This window comes from Dendrobates tinctorius, unplaced genomic scaffold, assembly GCF_039654945.1.
Source record: "Dendrobates tinctorius isolate UK_male_01 unplaced genomic scaffold, ASM3965494v1 ptg000103l, whole genome shotgun sequence".
Classification (NCBI taxonomy): domain Eukaryota; kingdom Metazoa; phylum Chordata; class Amphibia; order Anura; family Dendrobatidae; genus Dendrobates; species Dendrobates tinctorius.
This window is the reverse complement of record NW_027361771.1, coordinates 42,890,271-42,910,032: the sequence shown is the minus strand read 5'-3', so window position 1 is coordinate 42,910,032 and position 19,762 is coordinate 42,890,271. Positions and strand designations below refer to the sequence as shown.

At 47.3% G+C, this 19,762-nt stretch overlaps 1 protein-coding gene across 3 annotated transcripts in view; it reads right to left on the bottom strand.

Moving 5' to 3' along the window:
* The window catches only part of RNF20 (ring finger protein 20), an 87,076-nt gene that overhangs the window by 45,649 nt on the left and 21,665 nt on the right, over window positions 1-19,762 (bottom strand). For all 3 annotated transcript variants that reach the window (XM_073588305.1, XM_073588306.1, XM_073588307.1), the window contains exons 11-12: window positions 1,533-1,668; window positions 31-152 (exon numbers count right to left, since the gene is read on the bottom strand). In XM_073588305.1, the coding sequence (XP_073444406.1) occupies window positions 31-152; window positions 1,533-1,668 (258 nt within the window). The remainder of the gene's footprint in view (window positions 1-30; window positions 153-1,532; window positions 1,669-19,762) is intronic.

Here is a 19,762-nt window from a genome sequence, read left to right as displayed (position 1 = left end):
AATCCCAACCTGTCATACTTTCTCACTTACCTTGTTGATATCTCCCTGGATTTCTCGGAGACGCCTCTTGTACCGTAAAACCTCACCTTTTAACTGGTGGTTGTGGTTCTGTAGGCTGCTTATTAAATGTCTCATCTCACGATTAATAGGACCTACCAAAAACAAAACAAAAAAAAAACATATAGGAGCACTGTAACTTATATTTCTCACTAAAGGGTTCATGTCAACATAGGCATCAAGGTCATATCACTAGGACATGCCAGCAAAGTTAGACTTACTTGTGAACTCCTTTGTCAATGGACAACTGCTAAATGTGCCATGCTACTTCATCTTCAGTTGACTGTACATACAGGTTCTTCACACAAAATTAGAATATCATCACAAAGTTAATTCATTTTAGTTCTTCAATACAAAAAAAGTGAAACTCATTATATAGAGTCATTACAAACAGAATGATCTATTTCAAGTGTTTATTTCTGCTAATGTTGGCATAGTTTGCATTAATTACTGCATCAATGTGGCGTGGCATGGAGGCAATCAGCCTGTGACACTGCTGAGGTGCTATGGAAGCCCAGGTTGCTTCGGTAGCAGCCTTCATCTCGTCTGCATTGTTGGGTCTGGTGTCTCTCATCTTCCTTTTGACAATACCCCATAGATTATCTATGGGGTTAAGGTCAGGCGAGTGTGCTGGCCAATCAAGCACAGTGATACTGTTGTTTTTAAACCAGGTACTGGTACTTTTGGCAGTGTGGACAGGTGCCAAGTCCTGCTGGAGAACTAAGTTTCCATCTCCAAAAAGCTTGTCGGCAGAGGGAAGCATGAAGTGCTCTAAAATGTCCTTCTGTGCTGACTTTGGTCTTGATAAACCACAGTGAACCTACACCAGCAGATGACATGGCTCCCCAAACCATCACTGACTGTGGAAACTTCACACTAGACCTCAAGCAGCTTGGATTGTCTGTCTCTCCACTCTTCCTCCAGACTCTGGCACCTTGATTTCCAAATGAAATGCAAAATTTACTTTCCTTGTAGAGTGCGTCAATGACTTACTTCTGGACATCTGTCAAGTCAGCAATCTTTCCCATGATTGTGGAGCCTACTGAAACAGACTAAAGGACCTTTTTAAACACTTAGAAAACCTTTGCAATTGTTTTTTTGTTAATTATTCTAATTTACTGAGACAATGGCTTTTGGGTTTTCATTGGCTGTAAGCCATAATCATCAACATTAACACAAATAAACACTTGAAATAGATCACTTTGTTTGTAATAACGATATAATATATGAGTTTCACTTTTGGTATTGAAGAACTAAATTAACTTTTTGATGATATTCTAATTTTGTGAGAAGCACCTGTAGCCTTTTCCCAGTGGCCACATAGTCAAAGACTTTAAAAAGTCAACCATGTAGACATCAAAGAAAGCCATTTGGATCTAGTAATCAGCAGGAGTCAAATAACAGCCAATCATACACTGAAGGCATAGCCATCTATCTACAGTAACTAGCATTGGAACAGTGGATGTCAGACTTACCAGCCTGTTCATTGGCAGCCAGAGTCTGTTCAAACTCAATCCTGAGCATCTCATACTCCTTCCTTACTTGAGCAAGTGTGTCTTCCAGCTGAATAACCTCGGTACGCACTTTCTTCTGAAGGGAAACCTCATCTCTCTGTAAGAGGGAAATACCTCAGTTTTCATAGCAGAGGACACACAGATAAGCAGATCAGTAGAAAAGGAGATTTTTGTGTACTCTTCGCAAAATCTCTTTCTCTTAGCCTCTAATTGGGGAACACAGAACCATGGGTGTTATGCTGCTGTCCACTAAGAGGCGACACTATGCATAATCTAAAAAAGATTAACTTTGGTTCCTCCTCTGTAGTATACACCCTTGGACGGCGTCAGCCTTCTCCAGTTTTGTGCAAAAGCATTAGGAGGAAAATAACAGAAAAAAAACAACATAACCATGCCTGTAAGAAGGCTACTATGTACGAGCTCAAAGAACAATAAACAGGGAGGAAATGGTTGCGGAGGTAAAAGTGGCTGGGACCCTAGGCGGTAGCGACCATGCTATTTTAGAATTTTGGATAACTAGAGGCGGAAGACCTGTGAAGACTCAGACGTCAAGGTTAGATTTCAGAAAGGCAGATTTTAAGGGATTTAGAAAGAGAATTGGAGGGATCCAATGGCTGGATATCCTTAAAGACAAAAATGTCCAGGAAGGATGGGAAATCTTGAAAAATGAAATTCTCAAAGCACAATTGTTAACAATTCCGAAAAGAGGGAAGAATAGGAAGCACTTAAGGAAGCCAGGATGGATGAACACAGAACTTAAGCACATGCTAAAAAGGAAGAAAAAAATGTTTATAAAATGGAAAGAGGGAGGCATATCTAAAGAAGAATATAATGCTGTCTGCAGAACCTGCAGGGCACAAATCAGATTAACTAAAGCTGACAATGAATTGAGGCTTGCAAGAGATGTCAAAAGCAATAATAAAAGATTTTGGGGATATGTCAAAAGTAAAAGAAAAGTTAAAGATGCTATAGGATTTTTACTGGATGAAAATGATGAAATGGTAAGACAGGATGTTGAGAAGGCTGAACTTTTAAATTCCTATTTTGTATCTGTTTTCTCTCAGAAAGGAAATGTAACATCATCTGTTCTTCACTGTCCTATTAAGGGAAGAGAAGAATCCAGGATATCTATAAACAGAAAGATAGTGAGGAAACACTTAGCTAACCTAAATGAATTCAAGTCTCCAGGTCCAGATGAATTACACCCCAGAGTACTGAAGGAGATAGCAGAAGAAATTTTTGAACCCCTCTCCATAATCTTTGAAAATTCTTGGAGAACAGGAGAAGTCCCAGAAGACTGGAGAAGAGCAAATGTTGTTCCTATCTTCAAAAAGGGGAAGAAGGTGGACCAAGGCAACTATAGGCCGGTGAGTCTGACTTCTATACCAGGAAAGATCTTTGAACAAATTATTAAACAACATGCATGTCAGTACCTGGATAAGAATGAAGTGATTAAACAGAGTCAGCATGGTTTGTATCTAATAAGTCATGTCAGACTAACTTAATTTTCTTCTATGACGGAATCACTGATTGGGAGGATCAAGGAAATGCTGTAGATATAGTATATCTTGACTTCAGCAAAGCATTTGACAAAGTAGCTCATACAATCCTTATTGAAAAAATGACTAAGTATGGAATGGACAAGGCAACTGTTAGGTGGATTCATAACTGGCTTAGTGATCGAACCCAAAGAGTGGTCGTAAATGGCTGCACATCCAGTTGGAAGAAGGTCTCAAGTGGGGTACCACAGGGCTCTGTCCTGGGCCCTGTATTGTTCAACATCTTTATCAACGATTTAGATGAAGGAATTGAGGGTAAACTGATTACATTTGCTGATGACACAAAGATAGGAGGGATAGCTAATACTAGAGAAGAGAGAGGATTCAAAAAGATATAAATAAACTGGAGAAGTTGGCAGCAACTAACAGATTAGTTTTTAACAGGGAAAAATGCAAAGTACTACATCTGGGCAATAAAAATGAAAAAAGCATATACAGAATGGGAGGAATAGGGCTAAGCAACAGCACATGTGAAAAAGACTTGGGTATACTAATAGATCACAGACTGAATATGAGTCAACAGTGCGATGCAGCAGCAAAAAAGGCAAATGCAATTCTTTTTTTGAATCAGATTTTTTTATTAAACATTCAGGAATCGATACAGAAAGAATATGACATCTTATATACAGTGCCTACAAGTAGTATTCAACCCCCTGCAGATTTAGCAGGTTTGATAAGATGCAAATAAGTTAGAGCCTTCAAACTTCACACAAGAGCAGGATTTATTAACAGATGCATAAATCTTACAAACCAAAAAGTTATGTTGCTCATTTAAATTTTAATACATTTTAAACATACAAGTGTGGGTCAATTATTAGTCAACCCCTAGGTTTAATATTTTGTGGAATAACCCTTGTTTGCAATTACAGCTAATAATCGTCTTTTATAAGACCTGATCAGGCCGGCACAGGTCTCTGGAGTTATCTTGGCCCACTCCTCCATGCAGATATTCTCCAAGTTATCTAGGTTCTTTGGGTGTCTCATGTGGACTTTAATCTTGAGCTCCTTCCACAAGTTTTCAATTGGGTTAAGGTCAGGAGACTGACTAGGCCACTCCAACACCTTGATTTTTTGCCTCTTGAACCAGGCCTTGGTTTTCTTGGCTGTGTGCTTTGGGTCGTTGTCTTGTTGAAAGATGAAATGACGACCCATCTTAAGATCCTTGATGGAGGAGCGGAGGTTCTTGGTCAAAATCTCCAGGTAGGCCGTGCTATCCATCTTCCCATGGATGCGGACCAGATGGCCAGGCCCCTTGGCTGCGAAACAGCCCCACAGCATGATGCTGCCACCACCATGCTTGACTGTAGGGATGGTATTCTTGGTGCAGTGCCATCCAGTCTCCAAATGTCACGTGTGTGGTTGGCACCAAAGATCTCGATCTTGGTCTCATCAGACCAGAGAACCTTGAAACAGTCTGTCTCAGAGTCCTCCAAGTGATCATGAGCAAACTGTAGACGAGCCTTGACATGACGCTTTGAAAGTAAAGGTACCTTACGGGCTCGTCTGGAACGGAGACCATTGCGGTGGAGTACATTACTTATGGTATTGACTGAAACCAATGTCCCCACTGCCATGAGATCTTCCCGGAGCTCCTTCCTTGTTGTCCTTGGGTTAGCCTTGACTCTTCGGACAAGCCTGGCCTCGGCACGGGAGGAAACTTTCAAAGGCTGTCCAGGCCGTGGAAGGCTAACAGTAGTTCCATAAGCCTTCCACTTCCGGATGATGCTCCCAACAGTGGAGACAGGTAGGCCCAACTCCTTGGAAAGGGTTTTGTACTCCTTGCCAGCCTTGTGACCCTCCACAATCTTGTCTCTGATGGCCTTGGAATGCTCCTTTGTTTTTCCCATGTTGACCATGTATGAGTGCTGTTCACAAGTTTGGGGAGGGTCTTAAATAGTCAGAAAAGGCTGGAAAAAGAGATAATTAATCCAAACATGTGAAGCTCATTGTTCTTTGTGCCTGAAATACTTCTTAATACTTTAGGGGAACCAAACAGAATTCTGGTGGTTTGAGGGGTTGAATAATAAATGACCCTCTGAATAAACTTTTCACAATTTAAAAAAAAAATTAAACAAAGAAATAACATTCTTTTTTGCTGCAGTGCATTTCACACTTCCAGGCTGATCTACAGTCCAAATGTCACAATGCCAAGTTAATTCCGAATGTGTAAACCTGCTAAATCTGCAGGGGGTTGAATACTACTTGTAGGCACTGTAGCTAGTAAAAATTACATTGAGAGCAGATATTATTTAAAGGGTAAAACTCTTCCTGTGTAAGAATAAATAAAAAGAAGAAATCTCAAAACACAGATATTTGCATAAAATTGAGCCTATAAACAACATGGCTCCACAAATAAACAAAAATCAAAATTATACATCAGTGCCTCATTTCAGCGGGAAAACCATCCCCGCCAGCCGCGCCACTCCGCATCATATTTCGCCCCCCCCGCATATCAGGTCCAATCCACCCCAGCCCCCTCCCACCGCGCCACTCAAAATCTACTTCGCCACAAAGGGCACTAGACTTTATTTTCACCCCCCAAGCATCCCCTCATCGCAAGCACAACAGCAACTGGTCCAACATCGCATCCCGTACCAGTGCGCCCGAGGGGAGACCCGGTGACTCCATCCATGGCTGCCAAATTTTGTAAAACTTTCTTAATGCATTTCTTTTTAAATAAGCCCCCCTTTCCAATCTGATGACGTTATTTAGTTTATTTTTAAGCTCTGACAATGTTGGTGGCATAGGATCCAACCAATGATATGCAAGTATCTTTCTTGCCTGATATAGGATGCGTGCTATTCCCAGGGCCACTGCAGAGTCCGGGTCAACCCCCTCCTCCCACAAATTCAACAAACATAGACGAGGTGACGGTCGTATTGTGATATGGTATACTTGGGCTATGAGTCCCAGGGTCTGCCTCCAGAAATCCCCAATGTGCCCGCACTCCCACATAACATGCATCAAGTGGGCATCATCCTGCCCACACCTAACACATTGTGTATTGGGCCTAAGTCCCATTTTAAATAATAAGCTGGGTGTTTTATATACCCTGTGAATGAGATATATTTGCGAAAGCCGCTGGCACTCAGAAACCGCCATTTTAGGGACCTGTTCTAGAATATCGGACCACTGGTCCTCCGTCAGGGGGCCAACGTCCCGTTCCCACTTATTCTTAGCAGCAGTCAGTGGATATGTCTCCAGATGGGCAGGCAATAATCTTTTATATAATTCAGAGATAAGTCCCCTAGAAGACTCAGATGTAAGCAGCATATGTAGTGTTTGATTATGTGTCACTATCACCGGATTTGTCCTTCTCTGTTTTTCCAATGCATGTCTTAGCTGTAAGTACTGATAAAAGAAGACGTGCAGGAGGTGAAATTCTGTTCTCAATTGTTCAAAACTCTTAAGAGTATTATTTTGCAAAATTTGTGACACCAGATAAATCCCTTTATCTTCCCATCTTCCGAACCCCACCAGCTTTTTGATCTCTTGCAAATCCGGATTTCGCCACAATGGCCACAATTCCGTAGGCCCATTTATCTTCAAAAGAGACTTACCCCTATCCCACACCCTGAAAATCATAGCCAACGTGGGGTATCGTGCCCCATTTATCTGCCGTCTTCCCACCTCCAACCAGCACCCTGGATATTTCCATACCGATCCTTCCCTCACAATATCACCACCATTGTCACACGCCCCGTCTCTACCCCAACCCTTAAGATGTTGCATCTGGGAGGCCATAAAGTATATGAATGGGTTTGGCACCGCCAATCCTCCCTCCTCCTTCCCTCGCTGCAGTATCTCCAAGCGAATCCTAGCCTGTTTTTTCTTCCAAATTAATTCCCGGAATAATGTATTTATTTTTGCAAAAAAGTCCCTACAGATCCACACCGGAGAATTATGTATCAAATATAATAATTGTGGCATCATTACCATTTTGATTAAGTTAGATCTACCAATATTCGACAACGGCAGGCGACACCAAGTATGTACTTTTGCTCTAAATAGCTGCAACAGGGGCTCCAGATTCAGAGCACGAAAATCCTTCGGGGCAGGACTAACAATTATACCCAGATACTTAAACCTCCGAACTACAGGGACCGGTATCTGCAAATCTGAGAAATCCGCCGGGAGAGGGTCTATCGGCATTAAAGCTGATTTGGACCAATTAATCCGAAGACCAGACCTCAGCCCAAATTCTCGAATGACCTCCATTGCCGGCAAAATCGAGGAATGTACCTTATCTAAATATAGAAGTAAATCATCCGCGTACAATGATATCCTCAACTCCACAGTTCCACATCTGAATCCCATTATTTCTCTGGACTTCCGAATTGCAACTGCCAATGGCTCCACCGCAGTAGCAAATAGCAAGGGCGAGAGCGGGCACCCCTGTCTAGTACCTCTCCCAAGAGGAAAAGACTCAGAGACCCTGCCATTAGCCCCAACCTTCGCCACCGGCGAGCCATATAACAGCCTCACCCAATTTATAAATCTGTGTCCAAAGCCCATTTTCCGAAGTACCGCCCACAAAAAACCCCACTCCAGACTATCGAACGCCTTAGCGGCGTCTAAGGACAAAATTGCTCTTCCCCCCAACTCCCCAGAACTATGTTGAATCCCCAAGTATAGTTTCCTAAGGTTCATAGATGTGGCTCTGCCTGGGATAAATCCCGTCTGATCCTTCTGTATAACAGATGAGATAACTCGGGACATCCTATTGGCGAGTACCTTGGCCAATAATTTAACATCTGTTGATAATAGGGAAATCGGGCGATATGAATCCGGAACCTCTGGATCCTTTCCGGGCTTTAATATTAAAACTATCAAAGCTTCCCTCATAGATGGCGGGAGGACCCTCTGCCTTTCAGCCTCTTCAAATACCTTAAGTAGCAGTAAGGGTGCATAGGTTTTGTAAAACTCGCCAGGCAGGCCGTCCGTTCCCGGAGCCTTTTCATTTTGCATCTGAACAAGCGCCTCCTCCAACTCCTCCAACAGGATGTCCCGATCCAATGAATCCCTATCGCTATCAGCCAATGCAGGGAGAGAGAGAGCATCCAGGTACTGCTCAATCTCAGTCTCCGTGAGACTGCAATCTGATGTGTATAGTCGCATATAATACCTCCTTATCTCACTCACTATGTCCGCACTGTCTGTCACAAGACCACCCGAGTCCGTTTTTAGCCTATTGATATATGAAGATCCGTCCTGTGCTCTAATGACCGTGGCCAATAAATGTCCTACTCCCTCCCCCTCTATAAAATATTTTTGTTTGAGGAAATAACGTTTATTTGCTGCCGCCGACATGAGGCTTTCCCTGAGCGACCCCTGTGCCTTCTCCAAAGCTTTTGTAGTTTCCTCTGTCGGGTTGAGTATCACCGCAGCCTCCGCAACAGACACCTCCTGGATCAGACTCTGGGTGAAGCGTCTATTTTGGCTTTTCCGTGTGCATATTTCTCTAATATATAAGCCCCTGACATAGGCTTTCATGGAATCCCAGACTATGTGTGATGATGCAGAGTACTCATTAAGTTGAAAATATTCTAGAATGGCATCATGCAAAGATCCCCCTATAAGCTGGATCCAGAAGGGATTAAGCTTCCAGATAGGTCTAGATAGGGTGAGGGGGTGTCCCCATGAAAGTGTGACATGTAGCGGCGAGTGATCAGATACACTTCTAGGCAGGTAGGCCACCCCTCGTAGATATGGGGTCATGAGTGTATTCCCAATGGCCAGGTCTATCCGTGACATAGCGTGGTGGGAGCTAGAGTAGCAGGAAAACTGTCTGGCTGTGGGGTTTCGGACACGCCAAAGATCTACCATACCCAGCTCCACTAACGTTCTAGAAAATGAGGTTGAGGCTGCATCTTCTGATATGTTTCCCGAATGCAACATATCCAAATAGGGATGCAAATATGTATTAAAATCTCCTATTAGAAGAGTCGGCGCAGGGGGAAAGGAACCCAAAATAGACAAGATTCTTTTTACTGGTTCGACTGAATAGGGCGGGGGGATGTACATGGCAACCAAAATAAATTGTATACCGTATAACGTGCAAAGCAAACATACAAATCTGCCCCCAGGGTCAACCACTGATTTAGTACATGAGAAGGGGATGGACCTGTGCACCAGCACACTGACACCCCGCGCATGGGTCGAGTACGTGGAATGATATTCATGTGAAACCCATCCCTTTCTTATCCAATGAATATTATCTTTCACCATGTGGGTCTCAGACATACACAGGATAGCCGGGAGAAATTTCTGCATATTTTTAAATATAGCACATCTCTTATTTGCATCCCCGAGCCCCCTAACATTCCACGCTACAATATTAAGTGATATCGCCATAAGAGCAGACTAAAAAATGAGAAATCGGAGCATACTCCACTCCCGAGGGAGAGAGGCAATCTCCACCATCCCTCAGTACAATGAATTGGGTGACACGGCTGACGCACATCACATCCCACAGAACAATTAGGGAATACAACAACAAACGAAAAAAACAAAGGAGGGAGAGGGAGCACTGCACACCAGTGCACAGCTCCCCTACCCCCAAACACAAGTGTAACTTGCACATTTCTCTCAAATAGAGAGAATCAGGGCTAGAAAACTCGCCCAGAGTCCATGCAGGGAGAAGGGTCCACAGCTTGTCACTGTAACGAGTGTCCACAGCAATCCGGTCAGCTCCCGCCCTGAATCCGAAATGGAATGAACAGTAGTAATTATACCAGCATAGCGTCCTAGACAAAAAGGAGTAACAACACCTGGTGGCGAAAAAAGGGAGAACTTCAAGTATTCTTCCTCCTCATGGACCTCTCATTAATATCCAGCCAGGACAGCGCCATTCCCGCCGTATCAAAAAAGTGCGTTTCTCCATTCACATCAATCCGCAGTCTAGCAGGGTACATCATGGAATATGTCACCTGTAAGTCACGTAGGCGTTTTTTAATCTCAATAAATTGCGTCCTTTTACGCTGCACCTCCAGGGAAAAATCAGGGAAAATGGAGACTTTCCTCCCATTAATAGCAAGTTCCTTAATGTCTCTAGATCTGCGCAGGATAGCATCTCTATCTTTAAAGTGTAGGAGCTTGAGCAAGATGGGACGCGGGGGTGCTCCAGGCGGGGTGGCACGCGTAGGGACCCTGTGTGCTCTCTCAATAGTAAAGAATGGGGACAAAACATCTTTACCAAAGGTGTCCATTAGCCATTTTTCAAAAAAGCCCAGTGAGTCAGTCCCCTCCGTCCTCTCCGGAACCCCCACCAGTCGCAGATTACTTCTACGGGAGCGGTTCTCTAAATCATCCACCTTGTTCAGCAGTATTGTAATATTTTGCGTGGCTTTTCCCAGCTCCCGTGTTATTGGTGGCAATTTATCCTCCGTCGCACCAACACGCTCCTCCAGTTCCCCCACCCTGGCAGTCACCCCCCGCAGCTCTTGTTTAATACAGGCCATGTCCTTGGTGACAATCTCCATTTGATTACTTAAGAGTGGCCAGTGTGGTATTGCAGGAGTTAATTGCTGCGAGGATTTCTCCCAGCGTGGGCTCAGCAGTCACAGACTCTGGCTGCTCCCCATCCCCCACTCCTTCCTCCTCCAGCACAGGCCCCTGTGTCTGCACGTGTTGGGCTGAAGGGGGGCCCAGTTTACTCACTGTTCCCTCCCTGGAGAAATGATCCTCCAGCTCCATGCTGCAGCCAGCGCCTGCCTCAGTCTGTGCACTGGGCGATCGAGCAGCAGCAGGAGGCACCCTTGCATATCGTTCCAGCCTGCCAGCAGCTCCCATCGATCCACTACCGGCCGACTTGTTGTTTGCTGGCGCCATCCTGGATGTAGCAGAGGCGCGCCCCGGCGTCTCCTTATCTTTTTTACTGCTGCGGTTCGACATGGCCCAAGGATCCTCCGCTGTCTAGACGCCCAGGGAGATATTGCAGCCCTCCAGGTCAGTGGGACTCGTCAGCAGTGCCGGTAATCAGGATTTATTGTGGGATCCGGGCAGGAGCTCTCTCACTCCACGTCCTCCCTACATGAGGTCCAGGCCACGCCCCCGCAAATGCAATTCTAGGATGTATTAACAGAAGCATACAGTCTAGATCACGTGAAGTCATTATTTCCCTCTACTCCTCTTTGGTCAGACCTCATCTGGAATATTGTGTCCAGTTTTGGGCACCACATTTTAAAAAAAGACATCAACAAACTGGAGCAAATTCAGAAAAGAGCAACCAGAATGGTGACCGGTCTGCAAACCCTGTCTTATGAGGAAAGGTTGCAGGATTTGGGATTGTTTAGTTTGCAAAAGAGAAGACTGAGAGGAGACTTAATAGCTGTCTACAAATATCTAAAGGGCTGTCACATTGTAGAAGGATCAACTTTATTCTCATTTGCACAAGGAAAGACTAGAAGCAATGGGATGAAACTGAATGGGAGGAGACACAGATTAGATATTAGAAAAAAACTTTTTGACAGAGTGATCAATGAGTGGAACAAGCTGCCACGAGAAGTGGTGAGTTCTCCTTCAATGGAAGTCTTCAAACAGAGGCTGGACAGACATCTGACTGGGATGATTTAGCGAATCCTGCTTTGAGCAGGGGGTTGGACCAGATGGCCCAGGAGGTCCCTTCCAACTCTACGATTCTATGATTCTATGATAATATGAAAACTCAACCGTAACAACGGCCCGTAAGGGCAACAGGGTGGGAGCTGTGTCCCCCAATCATAAGCTAAGAGAAAGAGATTCTACGGTGAGTACACAAAAATCTCCTTTACTCTGTCGCCTCATTGGGGGACAAAGAACCATGGGACGTCCCAAAGCAGCCCCTGGGTGGGAAGCAATAGACGAATACTGTGCTAGCAGGTCCCTAAATTTGGGACACTGCCGCCTGCAAAACCAGTCTACCCAGGCTCGCGTCCGCTGAGGACTGGTTATGAACACTGTAGTGTTTTGTAAACGTGTATAGGCTAGTCCAAGTGGCCGCCTTGCACACTTGTTGTGCCGAATGGCCCAGGAAGCCCCTACCGCCCGCGTAGAGTGTACCGTGATACCGGCCGGAAGAGGAGAATTGTTAAGGCGGTAGGCATCCTGTATGGTGGAATGGTGGACCTTTTCCACCTGGCAAGAGTAGCTTTGGAAGCCGGCAGACCCTTACGAATGCCTTCCGGAAGAATGAAAAGAGAATCGGACTTCCGGAAGGGTACAGTCCTAGACACGTAAACACGCAATGCCCTGACGAGGTCAAGCGTATGCAGAGCCTTCTCTACTCTATGCACCGGAACCGGGAAAAGAGATGGCAGTGAGATTTCCTCATTGAGGTGAAAGGTAGACACAATTGTGATGGTGTGATATGCTATGTGGATGTCATTTTTTGTTTATTCCTATTTTTAACAATTCCAGTTATTTTCATAGTGTTTTTCTTATTACATTGTAAGTTTGCAGCCTCACTGTATCTGTCTCTTGATGACCTACTGTAGTGCATTAATCCCTAAGGCCCTTTGTTCTCCTCTGGGAGGCCTGGAAACCGCCCCAACTGGTTTGACTTTCCCTGGACAAGGAAGGGGGTCGGGGGAGAACAGGAGCTGGGCAAGTCAATTCCAGTGTGGACAGGATCGTGTAAAGACTGCATTTCAGAGATACCAGAGAAGGACCCCGTGACAACTGGTGGCAGCGGTGGGATCAACAGAGCGTAACCCAATGGAGAACCACCCACAGAGTGAGTACAGAAATTGGACTGTATGCTGTTTACAGGACAGAGCCAGAGACCTGGGCCTGAACTACCAGGGACTGACTAAAGAGGCCTTAATCGATCCACTGGTGGGCGCTAGCCCGGCCACCTCCTCCCAGATGTCTGAAGGACGAGCACTGGAGACAGGGATCCCCTTCCAGAAAAGCCAGTGGTTGGTGTGGTACGAAGAAGAGATGGCGGTTCTGGGCCCCGGGGTCTCTCAGGAGTACAAGGAGGAGGCTGCCCGCCGGGCACAGCGGAGACAGGAAGCAATGGAGCTTGAAAAAGGGTGTAACGCAATGTGGAGTGTAACCCCAACAATCCAGGAGCCTGTACGGATCACCCGGACAGAGTTTAAGCCATTTGATGAGGCTTCCGGAGATGTAGAGGGGTTCTTCAAGGACTTTGAGCAGCAGTGTGCTGTGATGGAGGTGCCCCACTCTAGCTGGATGCGTTTGTTAGTGGGGCTCCTGAACGGAAGCATGGCGGAGGCTTACCGAACCATTGATGCACTGCAGAATCGGGATTATAACATTGTAAAGCGGACTATCCTGGATTACCATGCTATCACCCCAGACTCATATAGGGCCAAGTTCTGAGACCTCCCATGCACCACGGGGGGATTGTTTAGGATGTATGCACATAAGATGTCCGAGGCATGTCAGAGATGGCTGGAAGCAGAAAATGCCTTTACTGTGGAAGATGTTATACAGGCGTTCCTTATAGAACAATTTCTTGCCAAGTGCCCTGCAGAGGTACGGGAATGGGTCCGGGAGCGCACGCCGTGTACCGTGGCTAGAGCTGCAGCCTTGGCCGATGAAGCCCTTACTATCCGGCCGCAATGGAGGAGGCTTCTGGACAATGAACCACGGCCTGCTCCCGCGCCCCTTCCCCCTCCAATTATATCTGCCCTTCCACCTAGTCGCAAGCCGATGACAATCACGCCTCACAATCCTAGGCCCCAACAGTTCCGACCACGACCTTGGGGTATCACAGAGAGGAGGTGTTATAGGTGTGGGCAACCTGGACATTTGCAGTCTGGCTGTCCCTCCAAGATTCAAAGGGAGCCCCATGCAGCCCCACCTCGTCCAGTGCATCTTGTACTCTCCACCACACCTGAGGAAGAGCTACCACCACCCCCACCAGAGTGGACCACCGACCACGGCACCATAGATACCCCTCCTGGAGTGTACGGACTCCGGCCTCTGTCCTTTAGCTACTCAGAGCAACGGCAACGCCACCTGCAGGATGTCTTTATTGATGGATACAAAGTGTCAGGATTTAGAGACACGGGGGCATTTTTGACTATCGCTGACCCCCGTGTGGTTCGACCCGAGGCAATTTACCAGGGTCCGGGAATTCCCATTGTCCTGGCGGGGGGTGCCCGCAAATATATACAGCGAGCTTCTGTGCGTTTGGATTATGGTTGTGGAGAAAAACTGTGTTGGATTGGAGTTATGGGAGGACTTCCTGCAGATATCCTCTTTGGGAACGACATTGGGGAGTTACAGTGCTAATTTGTGGGAGCAGTCACCCTACTACAAGCCCTTCAAGCACTACGTCATTCGAACCCCACTGGGGAGCAACCACCACGAACCGCATCAGAGTCGGTAAGCAATACTTTCGCTGCTACCACATTGGGAGAGTCTAGGGACAGAGAGGAGTTTAGGAGAGAAATAGAGGGTGACACTACCTTAGCAGCCCTTAGGCGAAAGGCAGAAACTGGACACTTGGGAGATAATGGGGATGGCTTCACTCGAGAAAACGGACTGTATTATCGTGTAACAAAGGGCAGTGACCAGGGCAACCCTGACGCAACGACCAGGCAACTCATTGTCCCTCAGAAGTACAGGGCACGGCTACTTCAACTGGCCCATGACATCCCTTTGGCTGGGCATCAAGGGAGAAAAAGGACTGAAAAGGGACTCACCCAAAGTTTTTACTGGCCGGGCGTCTCGCAGTCGGTAGCCCATTATTGCCGCACCTGCGATGTGTGCCAGCGAATGCGGCATCCAGGAGCTCAACATAAGGTACCCCTGCAATCCCTGCCCATAACTGAGGAACCATTTCAACGTGTAGCCGTCGACATCATAGGTCCTCTGGCCCACCCCAGCAGGTCAGGGAAAAAATATATCCTGACCGTGGTGGACTATGCCACTAGGTATCCTGAAGCTGTGGCCCTGTCCAGTATTACAGCAGTAAAGGTAGCCGAGGCCCTTGTTACCATCTTTACCCGGGTAGGGTTTCCTAGTGAAATATTGTCGGATCAAGGCACTCAGTTCATGTCAGATCTGGTCCAGTCCCTATGGCATACCTGTGGTGTTCGAGCCATTCGCACCACCCCATACCACCCGCAGACCAACGGACTATGTGAACGCTTTAATGGAACCCTAAAAAATATGCTGAGGGCTTTTGTTGACGTTGAGAAAGACTGGGAAAAGTACCTGCCACATCTCCTCTTCGCCTATCGGGAGGTTCCCCAAGAGTCCACAGGGTTCTCTCCCTTCGTACTACTGTTTAGCCGGAAGGTCCGTGGGCCTCTCACTCTTCTGAAAGAACATTTGGAGGGAGACATCTCAGATACCAGAATGCCCATCGCTCCCTATGTTCTAGAGCTCAGAGACCGTCTCGCCCAGCTAGCTAGCTTCGCTAAAGAACATCAGCGAATGGCCCAGTCCAGACAAAAAACCTGGTATGACCGTAATGCCAGGAAGCGGGAATTTATGGAAGGACAGCAAGTGCTCATGATTACTGCTTCCCCTGCCAACAAGCTTCAAGCAGTGTGGGAAGGCCCTTATTAGGTTGTCAAGAAAATTAATGACACTTACTATGTTATTGCCCTGGACTCTAGTGGTCGACGACAGAAAACCGTCCACATTAACATGCTGAAAGACTACCACGACCGATCTCTGCCTGTTCTGTCTGCCACCCCCCTAGTGATAACGCCGCCGACGAGTATCTCCCCAATCTCCTCCAGGTTGCTCAAGCGGGAGGATCACTGGAACAAGTGCCCCTGGGCTCCCATTTATCGGATATACAAAAGGACGATATTGTCGCCGTACTAAGGCCGAGGGCTGCTGCTTTCTCCTCAAAGCCGGGGAAGACTACTCTCACCAGTCACCATGTGGAAACCCCCAGACAACGCCCCATGCAGCAGGCTACCTACCGGGTTCCAGAGGCTGTTCAAGGTATGATAAAGAACAAACTGGAGGAGATTAAACAACTGGGAGTTATTCAGCCATCTCACAGTTCTTGGGCCTCTCCTGTCGTCCTGGTCCCCAAGAAGGATGGTACAACACGATTCTGCGTTGATTACAGACGACTAAATGATGCCACCAAGAGTGATGCTTATCCCATGCCCAGGATTGATGATCTATTGGATCGTCTGGCCAGTGCCCAATTTGTGACTACGTTAGACTTGAGCAAGGGGTACTGGCAGATACCCCTAACGGAGGACGCTCGGGAGCGCTCAGCCTTCATTACTCCATTTGGGTTTTATGAGTTCCTGGGAATGCCTTTTGGGATGAAAACTGCCCCTGCTACATTCCAGAGACTGGTGGATCGACTGTTACAACAATGTCAGGACTTTGCCTGTGCTTACTTAGACAACATTGCCATTTTTAGCACAACCTGGGAGGAACATCTTAAACACTTGGGCATAGTGCTGGACTGTATCCTTACTGCAGGACTGACCATTCGCCCTGATAAGTGCCAAATAGGGATAGCTGAGGTGCAGTACCTCGGACATAGAGTAGGGGGTGGGACACTAAGGCCTGAGCCTGCCAAGGTGGAAGCCATTAGCAACTGGTGTAGACCCCAGACTAAAAAGCAGGTACTTGCTGGTTACTATCGCAAATTTGTGTCTAACTTCAGCACCTTGGCCAAGCCCCTAACCGACCTGACCTGCAAGAACATGCCTAGGAATGTGACATGGACGACGGCATGCGAGGATGCCTTTTCAGCGTTAAAGACTGCCCTCGTCACTGCTCCAGTCTTGGCTGCCCCGGATTACAAATGCAGGTTCCTCGTGCAGACAGATGCATCCACCTTTGGGATTGGGGCAGTACTTAGCCAAGTGAACTCCACCGGAGAAGAACATCCTGTTGCTTTTGCCAGTCGGAAACTACTGGATTGGGAAGTTGCCTATGCCACTATTGAAAAGGAGTGCCTTGCCATCGTATGTGCGATAAAAAACATTGCAGCCCTACTTGTATGGCAGAGACTTTACAATTGTTACAGACCACAACCCCCTCACATGGCTGAATCGCGTATCAGGGGACAATGGAAGATTGCTGCGGTGGAGCTTGTCCTTACAACCCTACAGCTTCTCCATCCAATACAAGCGGGGAAGCCAACACCAGAACGCCGATGGACTGTCTCGACAAGAAGAACCATAGGCTCCTCAGGCCGACCTACCCCTGCCACTGTACAAGGAACTATAAATAACTGAGCAATGTGGACTAAAGTGAGCAGGCCAGAGGTCTGTGTAGACCTCATGGTGTGCTCACTTATTATGGGGGGGGGGGGGGGGGGAGAGGTTGTGATGGTGTGATATGCTATGTGGATGTCATTTTTTGTATATTCCTATTTTTAACAATTCCAGTTATTTTCATAGTGTTTTTCTTATTACATTGTAAGTTTACAGCCTCACTGTATCTGTCTCTTGATGACCTACTGTAGTGCATTAATCCCTAAGGCCCTTTGTTCTCCTCTGGGAGGCCTGGAAACCGCCCCAACTGGTTTGACTTTCCCTGGACAAGGAAGGGGGTCGGGGGAGAACAGGAGCTGGGCAAGTCAGTTCCAGTGTGGACAGGATCGTGTAAAGACTGCATTTCAGAGAGAAGGACCCATTTTATCCTCTGGTGCTAGAGTTTTGGAATCTCGTTTCCCTGGACTGCATTCTTATTCTGGACGATCTTATCCTTTGTGTGGTGGACTGAATATGGACCTTTTCGTATTTTTGCCTGAATAAAGGTCTTGGAATTGTTCACTCTTCGCTTGCTCTGTTGATTGTGTGATACCAGAGAAGGACCCCGTGACACAACCTTCGGAAGGAAGGATCGTACTGTACGGAGAACCACCTTGTCCTGGTGAAAAGCTAGGAAAGGCAGTCTGCAGGAAAGTGCTGACAATTCAGACACCCTGCGTAGCGAGGTCACTGCCACTAGAAAAACCACTTTCTGTGACAGAATGCGGAGTGGGACTTCTTTAAGGGGTTCGAAAGGTGGTGCCTGCAATGCTGTCAGGACCAAGTTAAGGTCCCACATCTCCAGTGGACGTCTGTAGGGGGGAACCAATCGGGAAAGCCCCTGAAGAAAAGTCCTCACTTGCGGCTTGTTAGCAATACGCTTTTGAAAAAGAACTGAAAGCGCTGACACTTGGCTCTTAAGCGAGCCGAGGGATAGACTGGCGTTTAGACCCGACTGAAGGAAGCCTAATACGTTCGGGAGGGAAAAAGGGAGTGGGACCTGTCAGCGAGATTCGCACCAGGAAAAGAAAGCTCTCCAGGTACGATAATAAATCTTGGCGGAGGCTGGCTTCCTTGCCCTCATCATGGTCGTAATAACTTCCGGTGAGAACCCTGCCTGGGTTAGTACCCAGGTTAAGGGCCATGCTGTCAAATTTAGAGCCCCTAAATTCTGATTGTAGAACGGACCTTGTAACAGAAGGTTGTGGCGGTCGAGGAGACGCCAGGGGGCGTCTACCGTAAGATGTACGATGTCTGCGTACCATGTACGTCTGGGCCAGTCCGGCCCGATTAGGATGGTCGGAACTCCCTCTTGTTTGATCTTCCTCACGACTCTGGAGATCAGGGGGAGGGGTGGAAAAATGTACAGGAGCTGGAACTGGGTCCAGTCCTGAACCAGGGCACCCGCTCCGAGCGACCGCGGGTCGTGTGTCCTGGCCATGAAATTGGAAACCTTGGCGTTGAGATGGGATGCCATTAGGTCCACATCCTGGGTCCCCCAGCGCTGGCAGATCTGGTGAAAAATCTCGGGGTGGAGAGACCACTCCCCCGAATCCATTCCTTGCCTGCTGAGGAAGTCGGCTTCCCAGTTTTCCACACCTGGAATGTGGACCGCAGAGAGTACCGACCTCGTGTCTTCCGCCCAGTGGAGGATATGTGCCACTTCTCTCATCGCCTGGGCACTGCGGGTCCCGCCTTGGTGATTCACATATGCCACCGCCGTGGCATTGTACGACTGTATTCGTATGCGAGAGGCTGCCAGCAAGTGATTAAAGGCTCTCAGTGCCAGGGAGATGGCTCGAATTTCCAGACTTTTGATTGGCAAGGACGCTTCCACTGATGACCACTTGCTTGCGCCCTGCGATGTAGGTGCACCGCACTCCAACCTGTCAAGCTTGCATCGGTGGTCAGAACCTTCCATTGACCTGAGAGAAAGGGTTTTCCTCTTGCAAGCGAAGTTGGCTTGAGCCACCAATGTAGGGACCTCCTGGTTGACGATGTAAACCGCAACTCCCTGTCGAGGGAGAAGGGATTCCTGTACCAAGACTTGAGGATGGCTAGTTGAAGAGGCCTGAGGTGAAACTGGGCAAATGGTACCACCTCTATTGCTGCTGCCATCCTGCCGAGGACTCTCATGGCAAACCGGAGAGATCGGGGAGGATTGCGGAGGAGTATGCGAACTCCCAGGCGGAGAGCCAGTTTCTTGTCCCTGGGGAGGAGCACCAGACCCCTAGAGGTGTCGAATAGCATTCCCAGGAAGGTCAGAGACTGACTCGGGGTAGTCGATGACTTTTGTAGGTTGACTAACCAGCCCAGGGGACTCAGGGTGTCGATTGTGATTGAGACACTGACCTCGCAATCCTTGAGGGTGGGAGCCTTGATGAGAAGGTCGTCCAGGTACGGAACGACTAGATTGCCTCTGGACTGCAGCACGTCCATG